Source organism: Stegodyphus dumicola, chromosome 3, assembly GCF_044657685.1.
Source record: "Stegodyphus dumicola isolate Sdum_Otavi_A_Nest chromosome 3, ASM4465768v1".
In the NCBI taxonomy this organism is placed as follows: domain Eukaryota; kingdom Metazoa; phylum Arthropoda; class Arachnida; order Araneae; family Eresidae; genus Stegodyphus; species Stegodyphus dumicola.
The window spans coordinates 269,527,177-269,549,011 of NC_140770.1; the positions used below are offsets into that span (position 1 = coordinate 269,527,177).

The 21,835-nt window shown below is 30.6% G+C and overlaps 1 protein-coding gene across 5 annotated transcripts in view; it reads right to left on the reverse strand.

The window, feature by feature from the left end:
- Positions 1-21,835, reverse strand: part of LOC118193447 (uncharacterized) — a 129,169-nt gene that overhangs the window by 39,096 nt on the left and 68,238 nt on the right. For all 5 annotated transcript variants that reach the window (XM_085814129.1, XM_085814131.1, XM_085814130.1 and 2 more), the window contains 3 exons: positions 19,772-19,869; positions 12,181-12,237; positions 7,874-7,962 (listed from right to left, as the gene is read on the reverse strand). In XM_085814129.1, the coding sequence (XP_085670255.1) occupies positions 7,874-7,962; positions 12,181-12,237; positions 19,772-19,869 (244 nt within the window). The remainder of the gene's footprint in view (positions 1-7,873; positions 7,963-12,180; positions 12,238-19,771; positions 19,870-21,835) is intronic.

Below are 21,835 nucleotides of genomic sequence, written 5' to 3' on the forward strand. Positions count from 1 at the left end.
CAAGCATTTTAATGATTTTGCAACTGTCCTTTGACTAGGGGGATTTTCTTTTAACATTAAACAACGGACCTTCTGCAATAGTCAAAGATGTCCGTTTTTTCCTGGATACTTGTTTGGAATTTTTGTCCCCCTTGAGGCTCCAATTTGAAGTTTTTTCCCTTTCTTGTTGATGATATTACCTATCGACACTTTAGATATCACAAAACCATGACTCTCACATCGTTTTTGGATAACAAAGTATGCATATTTCTCTTCGGAAAGAGCATAAATGTAGCCTTCGAACCACTGCTTTGTTAAATTCGCCATTTTGAATAAAAACAAAACTTTCAAGCCACAGACAATAATTTTGACTTTTAAAAACATAGTACAATCGCAATTACTTTTTTTGCAGCAAACAATTTTTTATTACCGCTTACCAAAATCGTCTAAAAAAATGTGCGAACAGCCTCTGTAAAACATATCTATCTACGTGTAAGTAATTTTATTATTATATTTACTCGACAAAGGGAAGTGTCACCTGTATAAAATCCATGTAAATTTCCATCATGTATATAGAATAATTCCTAAACTACTTCACAGTTCAGAAAATTTTGTATATAATGAATTTAATATGGTGAATTAAAGCCAAACTTTTATTTCAATCAAAGAGATAGAAGTACTCTATTTTATTATGATTAGGAAAACATTTGTGCGTGCTAAACAGTGTTTTAATTGTGAATTAAAAGCAAGGTTTCAAATCATTTAGTTAAATTTTGATTTCTTCGATTTTACATAAATTAACTTCATTCTTACTTGAAATTTCACATTTAATCCTAATAATTATTATTTATAAAAACTTTCAGGAAGTCATAACTATTTTGGATTTCTTGAAAATGTTCACTCTTTGTAAGTCAACATTCGTCTTGTGGGTTTTATTTTGTAAAGCAGTTTATTAACTGGTAGCTGCCTATTCAGGCAGGAAACCATTTGTGCTCCTTTTCTTTTGTCCCAGCTGAGAGGAAAAAGCAAGGGGGAGAGTGGACAGCCATTAGAGGTTGCTGAGAAAGAAATAAAACTGAATTTTAGATATTTTTATTTATTAGAAAATAACAATATCTGAAATTTCGCTTGTAACGGAAGTTAAAAAATTTTTGAATCATTTTTATCTAAAGATTTAGCTAGAATTTCAAATATTTAAAAAATTTTCCAATAACTGGACAATGAAATATTACTGAAGATGATTTGAAAATATTTTAAAATCATTTTAAAGAAATAATTCATTATTTTAGCCGTAGAACTGCACAATGGGAAACTATGCTAGTTCTTGATTGGATAGTGTGTTTAGAAAATTTTTGACGATCTAATTAAGCATGTCTGTTATATTGAAGCAAAACTACCATTTAAAAGTAAAGCTATTGAACTATTTCTAATAAATTAAGTTATTACATATATTAAAATTTATACATAAGTAATACTTTTCATTTGAACATTTGTATGGTTGAAAATACCTTTCAAATAGTTTAAACAATGGAAGATTCTGAACTCAAGAACAAGAGGATTTAAGATTAAAGCTTACAAACCATAGCCCAGCATTGTAAGAAAAGTAACCTTACATATTAAAAACAAATTTTAATTCCATAAAAAATTTTATGTTACTTGATTAACTCTAAATGCTTTTTAGAAAAGAGTTCATATTACTTTATTACAGTTATATACAAAATCTTTTAATAAATCAGATTTATAGAGCATTCAGTAACCAAATTTCACTAGAATTTAGTTTCTAAAAATTATTACGGCTCAACCCGAGAGGTCACTGGGAAGAAAAATTCAGCATTTAGTTTATTAAATACTTTAAGCTTTGTCCATAAACATAGAATAAAAAAATAATATGAATTATTTTAAAACATAGAATAAAAATGCAAAATGGAAATCAACTGCTTTCTGGTTTATTCCTAAGGGTTTTTGTAAAATTAATTACTTTTTAATCACCACAAGAAAGGGCGTGTTTTCTCCTAGATCACCCATAAGGTCACAGAAAAACAAACTATTTCATATTTCAAAAGTTCACAAAAGACATTAGAATAGTGATATTGCTTGATTACAACCTGTAAAGAAAGGAAGGTACCAAAAATAATTTTAAAATGGTTTGAGAAAAGACCGACATTTCTTTAGAAACTTTGAGTTCAAGAAATTGATTTTCAAGAAAGGTGAACATAAGTTAGTGATAAGTTTGTAACACATAATATTTTTTAACGCAAACTTGTCAAATGTTCAGTTAATTGATTATGAAAGAAGAATATGAGAATTATCACAGAGATAGCAAAGATGTCCCTATCATGAAAGTCTCACTTCTGATGAAATTACAAACACAGCTAAACTTTGATAGTCATACAAAAGCTTTGTTGTCGTAAACATGCTCGTCCTCAATAGGCATCCTTCCGTTTAAGAAGATAGCCTTCTTGCACTTTGTTAAATCAACTACACAATAACAGCAGCAATGTCTGAACAAAAATGAATGGAACTTTTTTTTACAGATTAATGTATAATATTTTGCTCGTTGATGTTTTTTCTGTATGGAAGCTAAAAAAAGTTTAATTTATTTTATCAAAACTATCCTACTTTTATAGGTAACTGTCTTCAAATAATTTTATTATATTTAACTAGCTTTTTTAGCATAGTAATTCAAAGATAAAGTCCAAGCGCAGCATGCTGCAAGCCCACAAGCAAATGTGCACTTTCATGTAAGGTTATATAGCCTCTCTCTGCAGTGTCATATTGATAAACGAAAGAAACAGAGAGATAAAAATTAAAATCCCTTTTTAAAACAAAATTTTTGACAATGCAGATTAATGATTCCTCTCACACATTTCTTGATAGCATACTTGCCAACCTATGACACTCAAAAATCAGGAGATTTTTCACAATGTTAAAAAGACTTTCTAAATGATAAAAATATAGTTTTTAATGTTTAAAACATTTTTATTACTTGCATCGTTAAAAAAAAAAAAAAAAAAAAAAAAAAAAAAAAAAACACTTTAATCAGTTTTCATACAAATGTTATGAACAGTGGCAGATTTTGCTTTCATTAAGAAAGAAACTTCATAATTTTGTTCATAACAATTGCCACGTAGGCCTGCTTTCGCTAATAAAAGTTTTTCTAATGTGTCATCACTAATATTAGATCTAAATTTAGTCCTCGTTTTTGCAACAACACTGAAAATCCTCTCACACTCCGCATTACTATGGGGAACTGTCAAGATGGCCAACATAATTCTAGACAGTTCACTATATTTTAAAATTCCATCAGCACCTTCAGTTTTCCAATTAAACTCCACTGGGTGTCAATCCTAGCTGATTTTTATAACTTCATCCAAGTTTTCTAATTGTAAACTGCAAAATTGCAACTGCAGTATATCAGTAGCAACATCAATATCATCATCTTTCATGACTAAACGAAGTAACACAGGAAATCTGTTCAAAAAGTACCTTATATCAGAAAAAGATGCATTTGCTAGAGCAGAAACATCCCCAACTTTAGCATGCAAAATCACTTCATCGTTGACTAGAAATTTATGTAGTATGTAATCACATACTCGACAGAAGTAACTTCTAACATGAAGATAAAACTTATTTTTGTCTTCTTCTGAAAGTTCTTCCACTACTTTTGTAGTTGTAGCTCCTATTACCAAATCTTCATCTTTCTTCTGATTTTCTATTTCACCATAAATCACATCATATGTAGAATTACAAGACAAAACACAGACTGGTTTTACAAACTTTGATAAAATGTCTTTAAACAGATCATAAATCATTGATTGCAAAACATGAATTAATGGAATTCTGCTTTGTAGAATTGTGTTAAGAACATCGAATGATGGCAAAATGAACTGTAAAAAAAAGCAAAAAGCTTTGTTAAGGTTCGAATAAAAAAACATAAATATTCGTTCTTCACAAGATAAACTTACAGTAATCGGAAAATGTTTCATGTGATGAGCAATTTTTTTATTTTGAGAGAAATTTGTATCAGCTTTAGGCTTATATTTAGCATTGTTATTTTGAGAACTGCCAGTTGAATTGCTGAATGATGCAGAAATTACTTTATTTTTCTCAAACCTATTTTTAACAATGGAAGTAGTAACTACATCTCCATTTACTTTAGGTACTTTATAACTTTCAATAGAGCCTTTTATCTTAACTCTCGAAGCATTTACTTCTTCTTTAAAAAATGCAAAAAGTGGGTTCCCTTGATCGAGGATTCTAGATAAGCATTTCTTTAAAGACAGCCAGCGTGTACACACATTTCCAAATTTTTCTCATTTCAGTATTATGCAGCTGTTGGAACTGTTTCAATTTTTACTTTCTTTTAGAACTCCTTTCAAGATAATAATAAATATCAACAATGTGTTCATCCACATTTATTGGTAAAGAAGTTGCCCCTTTTTCAGCTGCTAAATTTAAGAGGTGACAGGTGCACCTCATAATCTGCAAATCTGAATTTGCCTTTCTTAAGATGCCTGCAACACCAGTCTTCAAGCCTACCATTACTGGTGCATTATCGGCACCAAGTGCTAAGCAATTATCCAGAGGGACTGCATTTTCTTTTAAAGTTTTAATAATTAGCTGTGCTATATTAAAGCCTGTCGAATGTCCTTCTAAAGTGGGGACAGAAAGTAAACTGCACTCAATTTCTGAAGACTCTGAATTAAAAAAAGAAACAACAATTGGATACAGTTTTGAACTGGTATTATTGCTTCCATCCGTAGAGAGGTAGAACGGAACTGTTTTAATGCAATCAATAACTGAAGATTTATTTTTCAAACCCATTTCTTTAACAATTGCACCTGTTTCGGTCCTTGCACTTGAGTATTTCTTAGCGATTTCACTATGAAGAAACATTTTTCTAAATAAAGCTGCAGCGTGATCCGATGCATTCAGTGGCAGGTTGTGCTCCAGTAAAAAGGCAGAGAACAGACATTCTGCATTAATCACTTTTTGGTCTTTCGTTTCCGAAGAAAAATTTAATTTTTCGTTTTTTTCCAGACAACTCCTGTTGTCCTTGTGTTTTTTTGTACGCACATGTTTGAGAACATCTGCCCTTCCACCATGTGACATCGAAAAAACGCAACGACAGATGGTACACATCACAAATTTATTACATTTCCTTGAGGCAATAATAGAAGGACGATAACTGTGTACGATTTTTGAAACATGCACGAGTATTTCACCTTTCTCGCAGACATAACAAAAGACGATAATTTCTAAAACTATTTCCCAAAGGCACATGTACTCACACAACTCAGGACAAGATGAATGAAATCATGAAAGAACATCCAAATAACGGCCAACGGCCTTGAGCTTGCTTTGTGCTCATTGGCTAATATATGCCAGATGACACGCAGTGGAGCTCGATGCCCATTGGAGAACTGGAGAACGACGTTTCTGGATACGTATGCTGTCACTCACAAAGCAGAAATTCCCATTTGATTCGCAAGGTTTTATTTTAGATATAATCTAGAGAAAATTCAGTTGCTTTCAGACGTCCAAAATCACTTTTTTTTTTGTTCATATAATGAAGTATTAAGCCAAGTTCCATAAAAATCGTGAGAAATAACAAGAATAAGAAAATGTCGGGAGAAATATATTGTAAATCGGGTTGGCAGGAGAGCGGTCGAAAATCAGGAGTCTCTAGCCTAAATCGGAAGAGTTGGCAACTCTGTGATAGTCATCTAACTTGATTTCAAAGATTTTTTTGGAAGCAGGAGACATGAAAAATGTGCAATGCCCTCAAACCTGGACTCTTGAATATGCGCCAAGCGCGCCACAGTTACACTATGAAGGCATTTGCAAAGGAGGGAGAAAATAACTTAGTAACAATTAAATAAAGGGAATGCTACTTTTAGTCAGCATACATAAGTCCAAGGAGTAACTACAGTCAAAAGTCGTTAATTCGGACACCCATCGTCCGGAATGATCTATAATCGGAACCTCAAAGCTACAAACTTTCTGCGCATGCGTCTCGTTGACGCAAGACCACGTAAGTCCTTTACTTGTGCGTAAGACCTTTATGGCTGTGCATATACATGTGTGGATGTGCATAATACGATTACGCATGCGCGTTTAATGTATAACGGATGGTATAAGCTAAAATTATCTAATTATCTATTTCAGTTAATGTTGCAGATTGCGTTGTTCCTTAATCTTCGAATTGGATCCAGCTTATTATTTTTTGCAGACAGTTAGAGCAATTTTATAAAAGTAAGCTTGAACTTTCGATTATGTCAAATAGAATTTCTGATGCTGGAGCTCCCAAAGCACCTACAAAGCGAAAGTATATTTCGATGTCCATCAAACAAAAAGTGGAATTGTTACAAAAAATGGATAAAGGCATATCCTTTGTTTCTCTAACTATTCTGAAATCTGTTTATCAATTTCACACTGCTCTGTGGAGGTGGAGGGGGGGGGAGACGACGCGGCGCGCAACGAATTGGAAGTTGAACTATCAGCACTATCCTTATCTTCAGGGTAGATGTTTTTATTTTATTTGGCTTATAATTCCTTACTAAATGTAGTATTTCATCTCGATGTACTCCGTCTTTGATATGATTTAAATCAAACTCCTCGTCATTATAATTCGCTTCCGATAGTGATGAAAGTGACACAGAGGTTATTGAAAACGAAAAAATTTCGATTGACAAATTAGTCGGTATTCTCGACAAAGCAATTATAGGACTTGAACAGCGGAACTTTGTAACTGAACAAAAAATTATGTCTGTTTATAAAATTAAAGAGAACGTATTATCACATAAAACGAAGCAACTTAAACAACTTAATATTAAGCTTTTTTTTTTGTAAATGTTGATACCCTTTAGATCATAATTGTTCTTTATTTCATAAATTACGGTTTCTAATTTTTAATTTTATATGCCATCTTACTAGATTTAAACTGATGATCTATAATCCGGAATCGCAGAAGTCCTGACAAGTCCGGATTAACTACTTTTGACTGTACTTAACACTTTAGTTCTAGAACTAAGAGAGGCTTAAAATACCCTGTCATAGCTGTAAAATATTTTTTTTCTGAGCAGCATGATCGACTTTATCCGGTCATGAAATTTTTTGTCACTTGATACATATTAGGTTATTAAGATATTTTGCTTTCTTACTTTCTTTAATAATATAAATGTAATCTTAATGAATGTAAGTTTATGAGAATAGAGGCTAAAATAAGTAATTATATAAATTTAGCTAATGAATGACGCATAAATACAGGTCTTCAAGACAAATCCAAAAACCTGTAACGCTCAGAGGGTTAAATACCATTTCCTGGATTTTTTTGATAATGAAACCTAATTATATTTAATTTCAGCCATATAACATTTAAAACAGCATTTCACAATGATAATTTTCAAACTTCACAATGAAAATAACAAACTTCACAATGATAATTTTCATTTTCACATAAACATGCCAAAATTAAATAAGTAAATAAATAATAAAATAAATTTTCAGATTTATCATTGAAACATTACAGCTAATCACTTAATCGGAAAGCAGAAAATTTGTTTGCTGCCTAATAAAATAAACAAATAAAGAGTTAATAAAATATACAGACATATTTTTGAGCCATTAAAATTAAGATCTGAATACTGCATTTACTATAATTACAATTATAAATATATTTTATAGTGATAAAAACCATGTGTTCTTTTATGTGGGCTTTTATCGGTGTGGATTTTTGTCATGTGGGCAATTCTCCACCTTTGGATGTGCATGTGTAGGCTTTTGTCATGTGCATTTTTGTCCAGTGGGCTTTTGTCAGAGAACCATATGTAGCCATACTTAGTGATGTGAATCATACTTAAATGATGTCTTAATATAAATTTATAATAATTACCTTCTGGTCGGCTCACTTTTTGATGCAGAAGTGTAAAATTGCGTTTATCTTTTTCTGAGAAGTTAAAGGTGAAAACAGTTTTCCAGTATCTGGAATAAATAGAATTCATAAAATCAGAAATACATACACTTTAACTTTACATAACAAAATGTAATAAAATAATAACTTAAAAATCTAAAAAATACCATAAAAGCACAGACCAGTAAGAAAATATAATAAACAATAACTTAAAATCTAAAAAATACCACAAAAGCACAGACCAACAGTAAAGACCGATGAGATACCCTATTATTTCTTCTAGAATTACCTCCCAAAGATTATATACAAAAATTAATTATACTAAAAATTTGAGAAATAGTGGTAAGTTTCATTATGATTTCATACAACTTTGTGCAAAATTTCTATAAAAAAATCGCAAAAGATTATGTTTATTGCATTTCACTATATTTAAAAAATTAAATGCCATAAATCATGTTCTGTAAATAAAATATAATATAGTCATTTATTTAAATATACGACTCAACTGATGTAAAAACTGTTACCATTTACCTATAGCTAAAAGCTCAAATAAATCGTTTCATTTTCAAATTACACATATGCGACACTGGGCTGAAGAGACCAATACGAGCTCTTCGCACAGAACCGATGCTTTTATGGGAAGAGTGGAATCGCTGCATTGAACCTACGAGATGTTTGTCATGAATAGGTTATACAATTGAAGCTTATAATGCATCCATAGCATATCAAAATATTTATGTCTTTTTAGTTTGAAATTTTTTTTAAATATTTTAATCAATTTACATTAATTTCCTTCTCTTTAACAACTGTTCTAAGTTCATCTGCTTTAGTACATAAATCAGTATGCCTAGCCTATTACTTTCTGCTTCATCTGAATAATTAGATTTAGTTAAAAGATTTTTGTTTTAAAAAACTATTTATTTTAAATGTACAGAAGAAGTTACTTATTTCTTTAATATCAAGATTAAAAATAATTCCAGAAATATATCCATACACTGCTTATCAAATTATATATGATGCAAAGATATATTATATATCATGAATTACAACCAATTTTCAGACTTTTTAAGGGGGAGTGGGACTAAATTGAATTTTACAGAGAAAACTGACACATATTCCTCTCAACACAAAAACTATAAAATAATTGCAATAACTTCTTTAGTTTCGATAAAAAGTTAGAGGTTGTGCTTTATAAAATTGATTACCTTATTTATTTTTCAGAATCAAGACATTTATAAGCTGCTAAAATTAAAGGTAGACATTTTAAAATATGATAATGGGAATAAAAATATTTTATGAAGTTATTTTTCTAAAATTATTATTTTAGCAGGTTATCATCATTTTAAGTTTCTTTGCAATATTTTTTTTAAATGGAAAAAAAAATTAATTAAAAAAACTTCCAAATCAAAAATTTTGCATATAAATTGATCTGAAAAATGTTAATAAGTTGCCAAAGTAAACAACGAATAATAATTAAAGAAATATCCCCCTCTCCAAAAAAAAAAAAAAAAAAGAGTAAAAGTTGTTTTTGGTGTAAGAAAAAGGAATAAATTTAAATGGTAACTCAAAATGTCTGCCAAGAATATGTGAGTTAAGTACATATTTGGCAATTAATTTCTAAATTCACACAATTTTTGCCACCATTAAAAAAGCTGAATATCCAATTAAACTGCCTTTCATGTATAAGCTTATAAAACTACAATAGCTTATACGAAAAATACACAAATTAATAAAAAACTAATAGACATGCATCATTCCTAATGGTGCAACGCACTTAAAAAAATCTCCAAATAAATATATGACCCCTTAACTGGATTGTTGTAATGCAGGCAAGCACTTTCAGAATATTCTGCCCTTTTTAAGTACTCATTTCTTTGAACTTTGTCCAAACTTTTGAAGAATCTCAGACTTTGCTGATAAAATAGGATGGAAACCTAGCTTATGAAGTTCACATATTTAGTTCGAGGAACTCCTTTTTTCCCTCCCAACATTTAAAATGCAGGCAAATAATATTCTTGTTGATAACAGTTGTTTTGAAAGGTTAAATAAACAACCAATCAAGTACACCAAAGCTTTCACTCACGCATTGTCCTTGTTGTAACGACAAAGTGTTTGCAATAGCTTCTTTATTAGCTGCATGGTTTGAATTCCAGTCATTCAAAATGTTAACTCTTTGCGGCGCACTATACGTTAACGTCGGAATTTCAACAAAAAAAGTTGTATGCAGTCTATTTAGTCCTAAAGGAGTGTACAGGTAAAATTTTGTAAAAATTGCACTTACTGTTTTAATTCTGTGGGTGTTCCATGAGGTGGAACACTGCGCCGCCAGAGCTTTTAAAAGTGCGACTAAGCGAGCATTGCAGTGAAGTACAAAAATGAGTAGAAGCATTTGTATAAGAATGAAAAAACTCTGTATTATGGCTGTATACATGGTTTCCTGGATATACACAATATTCTTGAATATATATGGATAAATGAGATAAATATCTATATACACAAGTCCTATATACAAAAATATTTACAAATTTTCGGAAAGAGCGCTTCAGAAAGAGTTAGACCTCACCGGGCCATTTATGGAAAATTAATAATAAAAAAATTAACTATGATTAATATTAACAATAAAGAAAAATAAGCCTATAATATATACATACACAAAAAATATCTACACAATTATTGAAAATAAATGGGAATGAGACTAAAATGCGACAGCAAAAAATTTGCGCAAGTAAAGATGAGTCAAGCTACTAATCAAATTCCCGCCTAAAAACTACTCCCAAAAAAATCAAGATGCCAATATTAGGGCTTTCATAACGCAAAACACACCTCATCCCTCAATACTGCTTTGTTTGAATTCATCCCCCCGCCAAACAATGGAAACAGAAAACGTAAACAACGGATGTTCTCTCCTAAGCACAGATGTTCTGATTCGTAACAGCATGAGATCCCTAAAGGCGCAGTGTTCCGCTAATGGAACACCTGGTTTCATTCAATGATTCTGCATATGGTTTTTGTATGAAAGATTAAAAAAAAAAATATAGAACAAATAATTTGGAGTACAGCCAGCAAAATTATGCCTAATTTTTTTTCCAAATAAAATTTTTTATATCATTAAAAAAATAGAAAAAATTACTTGAAAAAAAGTGGATTTTAATAACACATAATAAATGAAAATTCTGTGTCTCCTATACTGCTATCTACTTTTTAAAAAGAAAAGTTCAAAGCATATTATAAAGGCATTTTTATCTATTTACGGTTGAATTTAAAGGTTCCAAAAGCAATTCAATTTGGGTGTTCCATGTAGTTGAACACTGAGCCGCAAAGGGTTAATTCATACTCAGAATGACAATCTTAAACAACAAACAGAATGCCAGATCACCAAATCCATCTTTTGTGAATTATGGACAAAATTAAGCAATTTTAAGGGCCAAAGATATTTTTCAAAATACCCAAGTACCTTCAAAGGTTCGTATGAATCCTGCAACTCTACACAATAATGGTAACTTCCACAACAAATTATCAATAAAATACGTCAAAACCATGTCATATTTTAACCTTTCCAGTTGGTGCAGAATATCTATTTGATACTCTTTACACTTAAGTGAATGGAGAAAAGAAACTGACTAAAGTGAATTTTAAAATTCACTTTCATAAAATCTGATGCTAAAAATTATTGTTTAAAAAATTAAGTATATTAACAGCTATTAAAATGTAAAAATACCTTGACATACAACACAAAGAATGTTGCCATTCAAAAGGAAAAAATAATGTTGAAACTGTTATGTAAGTACATAATGAAAACAAGAGACATATAAATAAATATTGTATTTCAGCTGAGTCTCAGCCTTTATTTCATGTAAATACATATTTCATCTCAATACCGTTTTCCCAATACCTCAGGTTTTATGAGGAATATGTAATGCAATGGTAGATTTTCAAATAATTACAGAAATAAGTAGGAAAGCAGGAGAATCAAAAAGATATAATTAAAAAATGCACAAAAGCTATCTTTAATAAAAAAAAAACATTTATTAAATTAAAAAAAAACATCGATTGATAATCTGAATTCTATCTACTTTACAAAAGAAAATTTAAGAATTCTTATATATGAACATATCTTTCACGAAAATTCACTGGCCTGAAGTTTTATAACATAATGTTACAAATTTTTCAGCATTTGTTACTCTCAAATTTGAAGTTTCCCCTCCCCACAAATTTTGAAGCACTTGTTGATCTGAAATAAAAAAAATTCATAAACAGGTTACAGATATGTCAAAATTCTAAATTCCTACTTTATTACAGCTCCTAAAATCCCCCTTAGCAGCCTTCTCTCAATAGTAAAAGCCTTCCTAGAATTGATAAATAAAAAATACAATTAGCTATTTATGTTCCTCAAATGTGATTAGATATTAAACAAATTACACATGCAATATTTAGGAAAAAAATAAAAATAGCTATAATTTATTATGTTGATATTCATTAATAAAAATTATACTGTTCAAAAGATCAATATACAGTCAAAAGTCGTTAATCCGGACTCGTCGGGACTTCGTCGATTCCGGATTATAGATCATCAGTTTAAATCTGGTAAGATGGCATGCAGAAATTATAAAATTAAAAATATGAAAACGTAATTTATGAAATAAAGAATAATTATGATCTAAAGGATATCAAAACTTAAAAAAAAAAAAAAAAAGAGCTTAATATTTATTTGTTTACTTTATTAAACATTTCTTTCAATGTAAGTTGTTTAAGTTGCTTCGTTTTTTATGTGATAATACATTCTCTTTAATTCTATAAACAGACATAATTTCTTGTTCAGTTACAAAGCTCCGCTGTTCAAGTCCTATAACTGCTGTGTCGAGAATACTGACTAATTTGGCAATCAAAATTTTTTTGTTTACAATAACCTCTGTCACTTTCTTCGCTATCGGAAGCGAATTATAATGACGAGGAATTTGATTTAATAAATCATATCAAAGACGGAGTACATCGAGATGAAATACTACATTTAGTAAGGAATTATAAGCCAAATAAAATAAAAACATCTGCCCTGAAGATAAGGATAGTGCTGACAGATCAACTTCCAATTCATTTTGGCACCACAGCGTTAAAGATAAACAAAGTTTAGATAAACAAACGCTAAAGTTTAGATAAACAAAGGATATGCCTTTATCCATTTTTTGCAGCAATTCCACTGTTTGTTTAATGGACTTCGAAACATACTTTTGCTTTGTACAGGGTTGAGGGTTGCCACTTAAACAGGAGAATGAAATTCCCTGACTTTTCCAGGTTTTCCAGGTGTGTTTCAAGAAAATTCCAGTCTATCTGCATAATGTACGTTGGCTGTGCTAAGAGGTAAATTAATTATGGTATTACTTGTATTGTGTAGCAAATTCACTTAATTATTCAATAAATCCCAGAGGACATTTATTCTTAATTATTCTTGGTATACTTTGATAATTTTGTTTAGTTTTTCACTTAAGAAACTTAATAAAATTTAAGATATATACATTGGATAACAAATGTATGTTTTATTTAATACTCATGATCATCACCAATTCAACACGAGGCTAATCCGGTCCTTATAAATCACAACGCAATGCTAAATAGTTAGGTTAGATTTTAGGTAAATTTAATTTGCGTGAGGTATGTTCTTAAAAGGCACCTTAACACTTGAAAACACAAATATAATTATAATAGTTTTTGTTTTCTCCACTGAAGATTGAGATTAGAATCTTCCCAATCTAAAATAAAATAAGGCTTTTTTTGCAGACATTCTGCAGCTAAACGAAAGAAAGAAATCTAATTTAATAAATTGAGGTATTTTATATTAATTTCGCAGCATACATAAGGAAAAAATATGTGCATTAAATTTCGTGATGGTATGTCATCATACTGCTATAATTAATTCCAGGATTATGCCAGAGAAAATTTCCTGAAATTTGGAAATATTATTTACTAATAATAAATAAATTTAGAGGGAAGAAGCAACATTAAATTATATGAATAACATAAAAATAATTACTTAAAAATTGAATTATAATAATCAACGATATTTTAGCGAATATAGTTATATTCCATGGCTAGCCTAGATGACTGATTACTATTTTTTTTTTTATTTTACTGCAAAATGGCAAGGTATTTAAAAAAAAAAAAAAAAAAAAAAAAGAGGTTTAAAAAGATTTTGCGGTAAAATTCTAGTATACGGTAAGGCTTTGGGCACGATTTTGAAAATTGTCGCCAAGACCAAAATGACCCGTTTACTGCGCATCATGATGTCGCCAAATCTTATTATTATTCTAACCAAAGAACGTCTATGTAAAGAAGAAAAGGTTCCATACAAGTAAAATGCTATTACGCCGCTAGAATGCGGAGGGAAAATTTGCCAAGGGATTTGGCGACGGAACCTGGCGGCCAGAATTTCCCTCTCCGCGATGTGTACAGGAAATTGAGAAACACGTGTTAAGAAGAAACGCTCTTTGACAAAAAGAAAACTACGAAAATCCGTTTTTAAATTATTGCGAAAAATCCAAGAAGAAACGTTTTATCAAAGGGCGTTTCTTCTTGGATTTTTCGCAATAATTTTAAAAACGGATTTTCGTAGTTTTTTTTTTTTTTTTTCTCTGAAAATAACTAATCCATGAATTAATTTACTTGAACCAAAAAATATTTTCTTTTCCTTTAGAGTTTAACCACTTGCGCTAAGACTAAACTTCACGGTTGCGGTGCCATACGCTACAATATAACAAGTGGTAAAGTGTCTCATTTACGCCGCTCCGCATCTGCGAGTGCAATCCAGAGCTGTAACTCGAGAAATAAACAATCTCGTTGTTAGGCGACGTGTGCACCACGTTATTTTCATTTTTGCGATAAATGCTCGACGTGGTGTTCACGTCGCTCGCGGTTTGAGACAAAAGCATCTCGACGTGCGTGGCACGTCTTTTTAGCGCAAGTGGTTAAAGAAATTTTAAACGATGTTCATTTTATGAACTCTTGATAACGTGACCTTCGAACTTCGACACCGGTTTCGAGCTTTGGCGACAGATATATCAGACATGCACAGCTGTTTCCCTTTATGATGGAACGGAGCCACAGCCACGTCTGTTGCAGAGAGGTTTTCCTTCTTTACAATACATATTCTTTGATTCTAACCTCCATGGTACCGTATACTAGGATTAAACCCATTTTGTTTTATACCAGAACAGGTACTTTCTTTAATTCATGCACTGCACATGCGATTCTCGAGAATACTGGAAACCAAAACTTGCGGGAAAGTTGCTTTGCCTTTCTAAAAGACAATCAAATTGGAGCTGCGAAAATTGGCTCTATGCCAGCTACCCGAATGACACTCACGTGATACATAATTCGCCAAAAAAGTTATCTCTTCCGACGTCGGCGCAAAAATCGCTTTTTTTGGCGGGATCGTTGTATGAACTTCCCTGACTTTTCCAGATTTTGACAAAAATACTTAAATTCCCTGACTTTTCCCTGAATATTATGGTCAATTTTCGAATTCCCTGACTTTTCCCGGTTCTCTCGGTTTTCCAGGTAGCGTGGCAACCCTGTTTGTAGATCCTTTACATATTAGTAAATATATATCAGAAATTCTATTTGACATAATCAAAAGTTCAAGCTTACTTTTATAAAATTGCTCTAACAGTCTGCAAAAAATAATAAGCCGAATCCAATTCGAAGATTAAGGAACAACGCAATCTACAACATTAACTGAATTAGATCATTTTAGCTTAGCTTAGACCGTCCGTTATACATTAAACGCGCATTTGTAAACGTATTTTGCGCACACGCGTATTCGCAGCCACATGCGCAGAAGGTTTGTAGCTTTGAGGTCTGGATTATAGATCATTTCAGATTATGGGTGTCCGAATTAACGATTTTTGACTGTATAAATAAAAATATTAACAAACAATTGAATATTAAAGAAGGACTTGGGATTCGTAGCCACATTTTAGTTACAAAAATAAGCACCTATAATCATTTTTCAAGCACATTTTAGGAAAAAAAATAAGCACCTGACTAATTACATTATACACAACTACATGATCTTAAAAGAAAAATTAGACTTGTAATTTAAAATATGAGAAATTCAGTATTAATTAAGAGAGAATGAGCATTACTCAACCATGGAAAACAATAACATTATTTTTTTTAAATTTTAAATAACAGTTCAATTCACAGAACTAGTTTACAATAAGAGAAAAAAAATATGCAGAACTAAAAATCATATTACAAGATTTAATGACGAAATTTCTGTTCAAAATAGAGAAAATAAATAAAAATAAAGCATATTTATTATATTCGCTTGGCACCTAAAATAAATACAATTTATTTTTCAAATCTCATTAATATTTAAATAACTTAAATCAAAATTTTGAACATTCTCTAAATTTTCATTGTACAACAGTTTTCCTTTAACAGACATTGCAGGCAAAGTAATTTAAGTAAAAATAAGTAAAAAAAAAAAAAGGAGCTTTTCTGAAATCAGAAGATAGGAAATTTCTTCATGCAGTCATCCTTTAACAATAAAAGCTTAACTAACCGGCATACTCAGAAATTTCCGAATATCTGAAAATTCCGGATAGTCGAGCATAACTGGTAAAAGTGGAAAGGGGGATAGGTTGTAGCCATTCTTTAGATTTTTCAGCTAAATAATGCTCTTCACATTTCGATATGTGCATCATATCAAAAATAGTCCAATGGAACTGAAAATTAATCTGCTTAGCAAGCACAGTAAAACTCTTTTATCTCTGAGAAATATCGTAAAAATTATTGCGTAATACTTGCGCCTTAATTCTTCCGCACGTGATATTGTGCAATCGGAACCAACAGCTGCCGGTATTCAGAGAATAAATAACTAAATAAAAGGAAAATGCCCCTTTGCTTCGTCCGGTTTTCACCGTCATGCGCCCATGTGGCATATTTATCATTGAGCAGGACACATCGCGCTCCGTGCGATATCCCTGTCGTACTCATATTGATTAATAAAGAGATTTACAAATCTGGGGTGCTTGTCATTATAATTTTGAACAGACTGCGTTAAATGTCCAGAATAGAATCATTCTTCGCTTGGGTTGGTACACCGCAGAACTTTTAGTCCTATTCAATCCAGATGGGAAAGTGACACACACAAAAAAAAAGTACTTTGCTTGCTTTGCTGCGAACTGTAACGGTTTCAATATTCGAGGTTTGCGGAGAAAGGGGAGAATCCCCTACTTCAGTACTGTATAATGCATTGGCAAAAAAAAGGAGAAATTATTTTGACTATTCGATTACTTTCACTTTATTTATGCCATTCCGAATATTATTCCTTTGAAAACTAATTTGTGTTAAAACACACTTACCCATTTTTTAAAGTTTATCTATACTTCAGCAGTTACTGCAAATATAATATTATAAATATTCATACATATGTTCATAATATAAGCATACCGATCATAATAAACGCGAATATGAACTCACCACACGGAACGAGAATGTAAATTATTAAAATCTTGATAGAAATTCAAACGTGTGTAGTATTAGGTGGGAGCAAAATAATATGGAATGTACCTGAATTTTCTACTGCTTTCGCAATTCTTTGAACAATAGAGCGACATGAACATTATGTTAATGCAGAGAAAGGGGCGGAAAGCTATTTCTGGGGTTACGATTCACCATCTGACGTTCCATATAAGTAAGTAAAGTTGTTTATTTAGTTTCGACTTTGGTACAGAGAAAAAATGTACGTTCGTTAAAAAAAAAAAAAAGTAAGTGCTTTAGAGAAAAAATAAGCACTTATAAGGGCTTTTATCTTTTATTTTCAAATATAAGGACTTGTAAGCACTTGTAAGGACCGCTAAGAACCCTGAGGACTATTAAAAATCCTGTACCTAAGCTGCAATGATTTAATTAAACATGATATCTGAACGGTTGGAGGGAGTGTGAAATAAGCTAATTTCCCCTGAAGAGTCAGTAATTTTCACTACTTTTTTAATTGTTCATTTTTTAAGTAATTTTCTTTATATGGCTTTATTATTAACAAATTTTTATCACGATTTTATGCATATCCACTACTACAGTTCTCTTAATTTAATTTGAAATATAAGAATTTTAACAGAAGTATTCCCCTTTTAATTGTAACTATATATAGGTTTATTTTCCCAATTTGGAATTAAAAAATTTGCTCAGGTGGTAGATAATTATTTTTGCAAGTTTTACTTTTGAATTTTATCCACTCAATTTTTTAAAATTTGTTTATTATTTGGCAGTCCTTTTGAATTTGTCTCTTTTTTTGATGCTACAGTTTTTGCACTGCTTACCACAGCCTATATTTTTCAGATCAAAGTTTCCTTTTTCTTTTATTTTTGAACATGTTGGATTACTCCTGTTTTACATGTTTTTAAGCTTTCTTGCTTGTATATGAATTTTGCTTTTATTTATTAAGCCAGACTGCATGATTTCAAAATAACATTTAGTTTTGCTTTTAAAATTTTGAATTAAAAAATTTCCATGTGGTTTTGTTTTTTCAAGTGTTGCATTACTTATTCTTTTTGCAACTTATGTTTTTGGATTCTATCTACTCAATTTTCTGTAATCTGTCTATTATTTTGCAATTATTTTGAATTTGTTTCTTTTTTTATGCTACAACTTCCCCACTACTTACTTAAGGCCTATAAGGTATGAATTGATAAAGATAGCTACTTTGATCCTTTTTCTATAGCTATTTTTAAATTTTAAACTTTAATTTGTATCCCTATCAGTTCAGAAACAGTTTATTTTATTTAATTACTTCTTTCATTGCACTAACCCACTGATGACAATGCAGTGGAAGATGTAAATATAATCTTTCATTTTTGGTTTTGGCATGTTTTGCTCCCTCATTTCTTGAGGTTTAATTTTTTAACTGGTCAGTGTTAGATCAGAAACAGCTTATTTTATTTAATTACTTCTTTCATTGCACTAACCCACAGATGACAATGCAGTGGGAGATGTAAATATCATCTTTTATTTTTGGTTTTGGCATGTTTTGCTCTCTCATTTCTTGAGGTTTAATTTTTTTAACTTATCAGTGTTAGATACGCAATGCACTTTTTTAACTGATTATTTTCTTCAACTATTTCAGGCAATTTTGATAGAGGTTTCCCTAAAAAGTGATTAAATACAGATTTCAGGCACCAAAGGTTTCAAGCAATCAGACAGGCTGATGGAATGTTGCTATATCATATTGATTGTTAAGTTACTATAATATTTCCATGGACAGAGGTTTTATTAGGAGGGGAAAATGCATTTTCGAAAATATAAAAAATAAACTAAAAATTTAGAACTGAAACAAATAATCAAAGATCAAAGTTAGTTATAACTCCTTTACAGTTTTAAATTTAAAACATAACATTAATACTACAAAGGCAGGAGAAAGGACTTAAAAGCATTATTATTTTAAAGTTCATTCAAAAACATAAAAATTAGCTTGTTTTGAAACTAAAAATTAAGTAAACTTTTTAAATAGTTTTTAATTCCATAATACACTAGCAACTTCGAATCATTTTTCACCACATTATTTAATTTAAACTTCCTGTCAAGGATTCCATTCTGCAATAATAACAAGAAAAAAAAAAAAAAAAATTCTCGGGGGGGGGGGGGGGGGAAGAAGAAAGAAAAAGCATTTGCATTTTAAATAGTGCAATTAAAATATTTGTGTTTAACCTTCGTACACTTAAAAAAACTACCTTTTTAGTAGTTACATATATAGAGTACTTCTCATTCTTTTCCTGCAATAAATGTTTCTTTATGGTCCCTCCCCAAAATAATAAGTTGCAGCTGTCAGTATTAAATAATAAAAGCTTATTGACATAAAAAGCATAAGCAAAGAAATTTAAAAATTACCATGCTTCCCCATAAGCTTCATTCATTTCTGCTTCTAAAAATGGTTCTAAAGCATCTTTTAACAGCTGCCTGGCAGTAGACATATGACTATGAATTTTCTGAAAATATGCATAAATATTAGAATAAATTCAATAAAACCAAATAATAAAGAATCTTATTATTCCAGACAGTTCTGACAGGATTAGAGTGCACTCTGAAGTGAGATAATATAATGCGAAGTTACGAACTTAATTTTTAAAATATTTATTTTCGATATAAAATTAATATCTTTCTAATTTAAAAAAGAAACTAATGTTTTCATAATTTGATTTAAAAAAATTTAAAATACTGTTTGCATATCATTACATATGCAAATATCTAAAACTCTTTGTGCTTGTGTGCATGTGCATATAGAAGCTCCCTACCATACGAAATTTCACAGATATGACCAAACCTGGCCTCCAAGAGCGAAACTGTTTGAGACAAAAAGAAAATAAACAAATTCTAAGAGATTTGCTACAGTAAAATGCTATGAATGAAGCCATACAGTGTCATCACCTTATTTATGTTTTCTATTTAAAATTATCTTAGAAGAAAATCCATCCAGATAGGTTTAGACTCTTATTTCCTTAAGAAGATGCTTCAGAAATTGTGTTGCTGGCTCATTTAACATGCCAACTTCTTCTACCTCTCATCACAAAAGACCCCTTTACTTGTTAATGAGTCTTCAGAGGGCAAGTCAAATGCTGACTCACCTCTACCAATGTACAGATCTACTAGCCTCATTCCATACACACATGCCCTCAAAGATGGCAATCCAAGGTTAAGTACTGTATAGCAAAGCAATTTTTTATTTATTCATAACCTACTATATTTAAAATTTTTAATGTATTACTTATTTGTTTTTAATATTTTTCATTGTTTATATGATAATACTTCAGCTCTTATCTTACACACATCGTTAGGATATGAGTAACGAACTTGGTAACTTCTAAGAAACAACCTCATGTTAAGAAGGGATGTTCAGAACAGAACTCATTCATAAGATAGGGAACATATATATATTTCCTACATGGTTGGACTACTCAGGACTGCAACTGGTTTCTGCAGCAATGCTGCACTTGGAAGTACTGCAATTCTGAGCACAGCAACCCTGCAGAAAACGCAGGGGCATTTTTAGGCAAATTATGAATATTTTTAGGCACATTATGAATATGTTATTCTATCGATTCCAACTCTAGCTGACAATGCAGACCAGTCATCTGTTAAAGCTCCCAAACTTTCATTTTACTTGTGTCTAAATATGGTTCTAACGTGTCAATCTAAAGTCTTTATTATATTTTTTATTTTAATTTAACCGCATGTACTAATTAATTTTTAAGTAAACCAAATAATTTTTAGCGGAGGCAGGTTTCCATATTATCTGAATGATCAAAAGAAGAATTAATCAAGCAACTGAGAGAGAAATAAAAAAAACTTTTTTAATTCAAACATTAAAAATCAAAATTAAAAAGAAGCATTCAGTATTGTTTAAAAATTATATTTTTGCTTTACAAATTTAATTCGAATTTAAAAACAATAAACATTTTCTTTTTACTTAATTAGTTACTTTCAGTTCCTTTACAAAAATAAATTTTGAAACTTCATTTTAGAATTTTTCTTTTTCATCACTTTGGTTTCCTTTTCATCACTTTGGTTTCTTTTTCATCACTTTGGTTCCTTTCTTAACCCCCCCCTTTTTTTACATTCACTATTGATTTTTCACAGTTTTTATATATTTATGATGTTTGGGCAAATTTTGCTTTTTATTGTAGCTTTGGGTTTTCCATTTGATTTCTGCATCACTGATTTGAGCAATTCTACATATCTGGTATTTTAAGTTAATACTTTTATTACTTAACAAATTAATGAGTACAAGATGTCAAATTTTCAGAATATGCCAAATTCCCTCAACCAAATAAATACATATTTCTTCAGATTTAATAAACCATTTTCATATACATTCTACTATTTTCATGTATAAATCATACTGTTTTTTATTTTCAACCCAATTTTATAGATAAGTACATAGCCCTAATAGTAAAG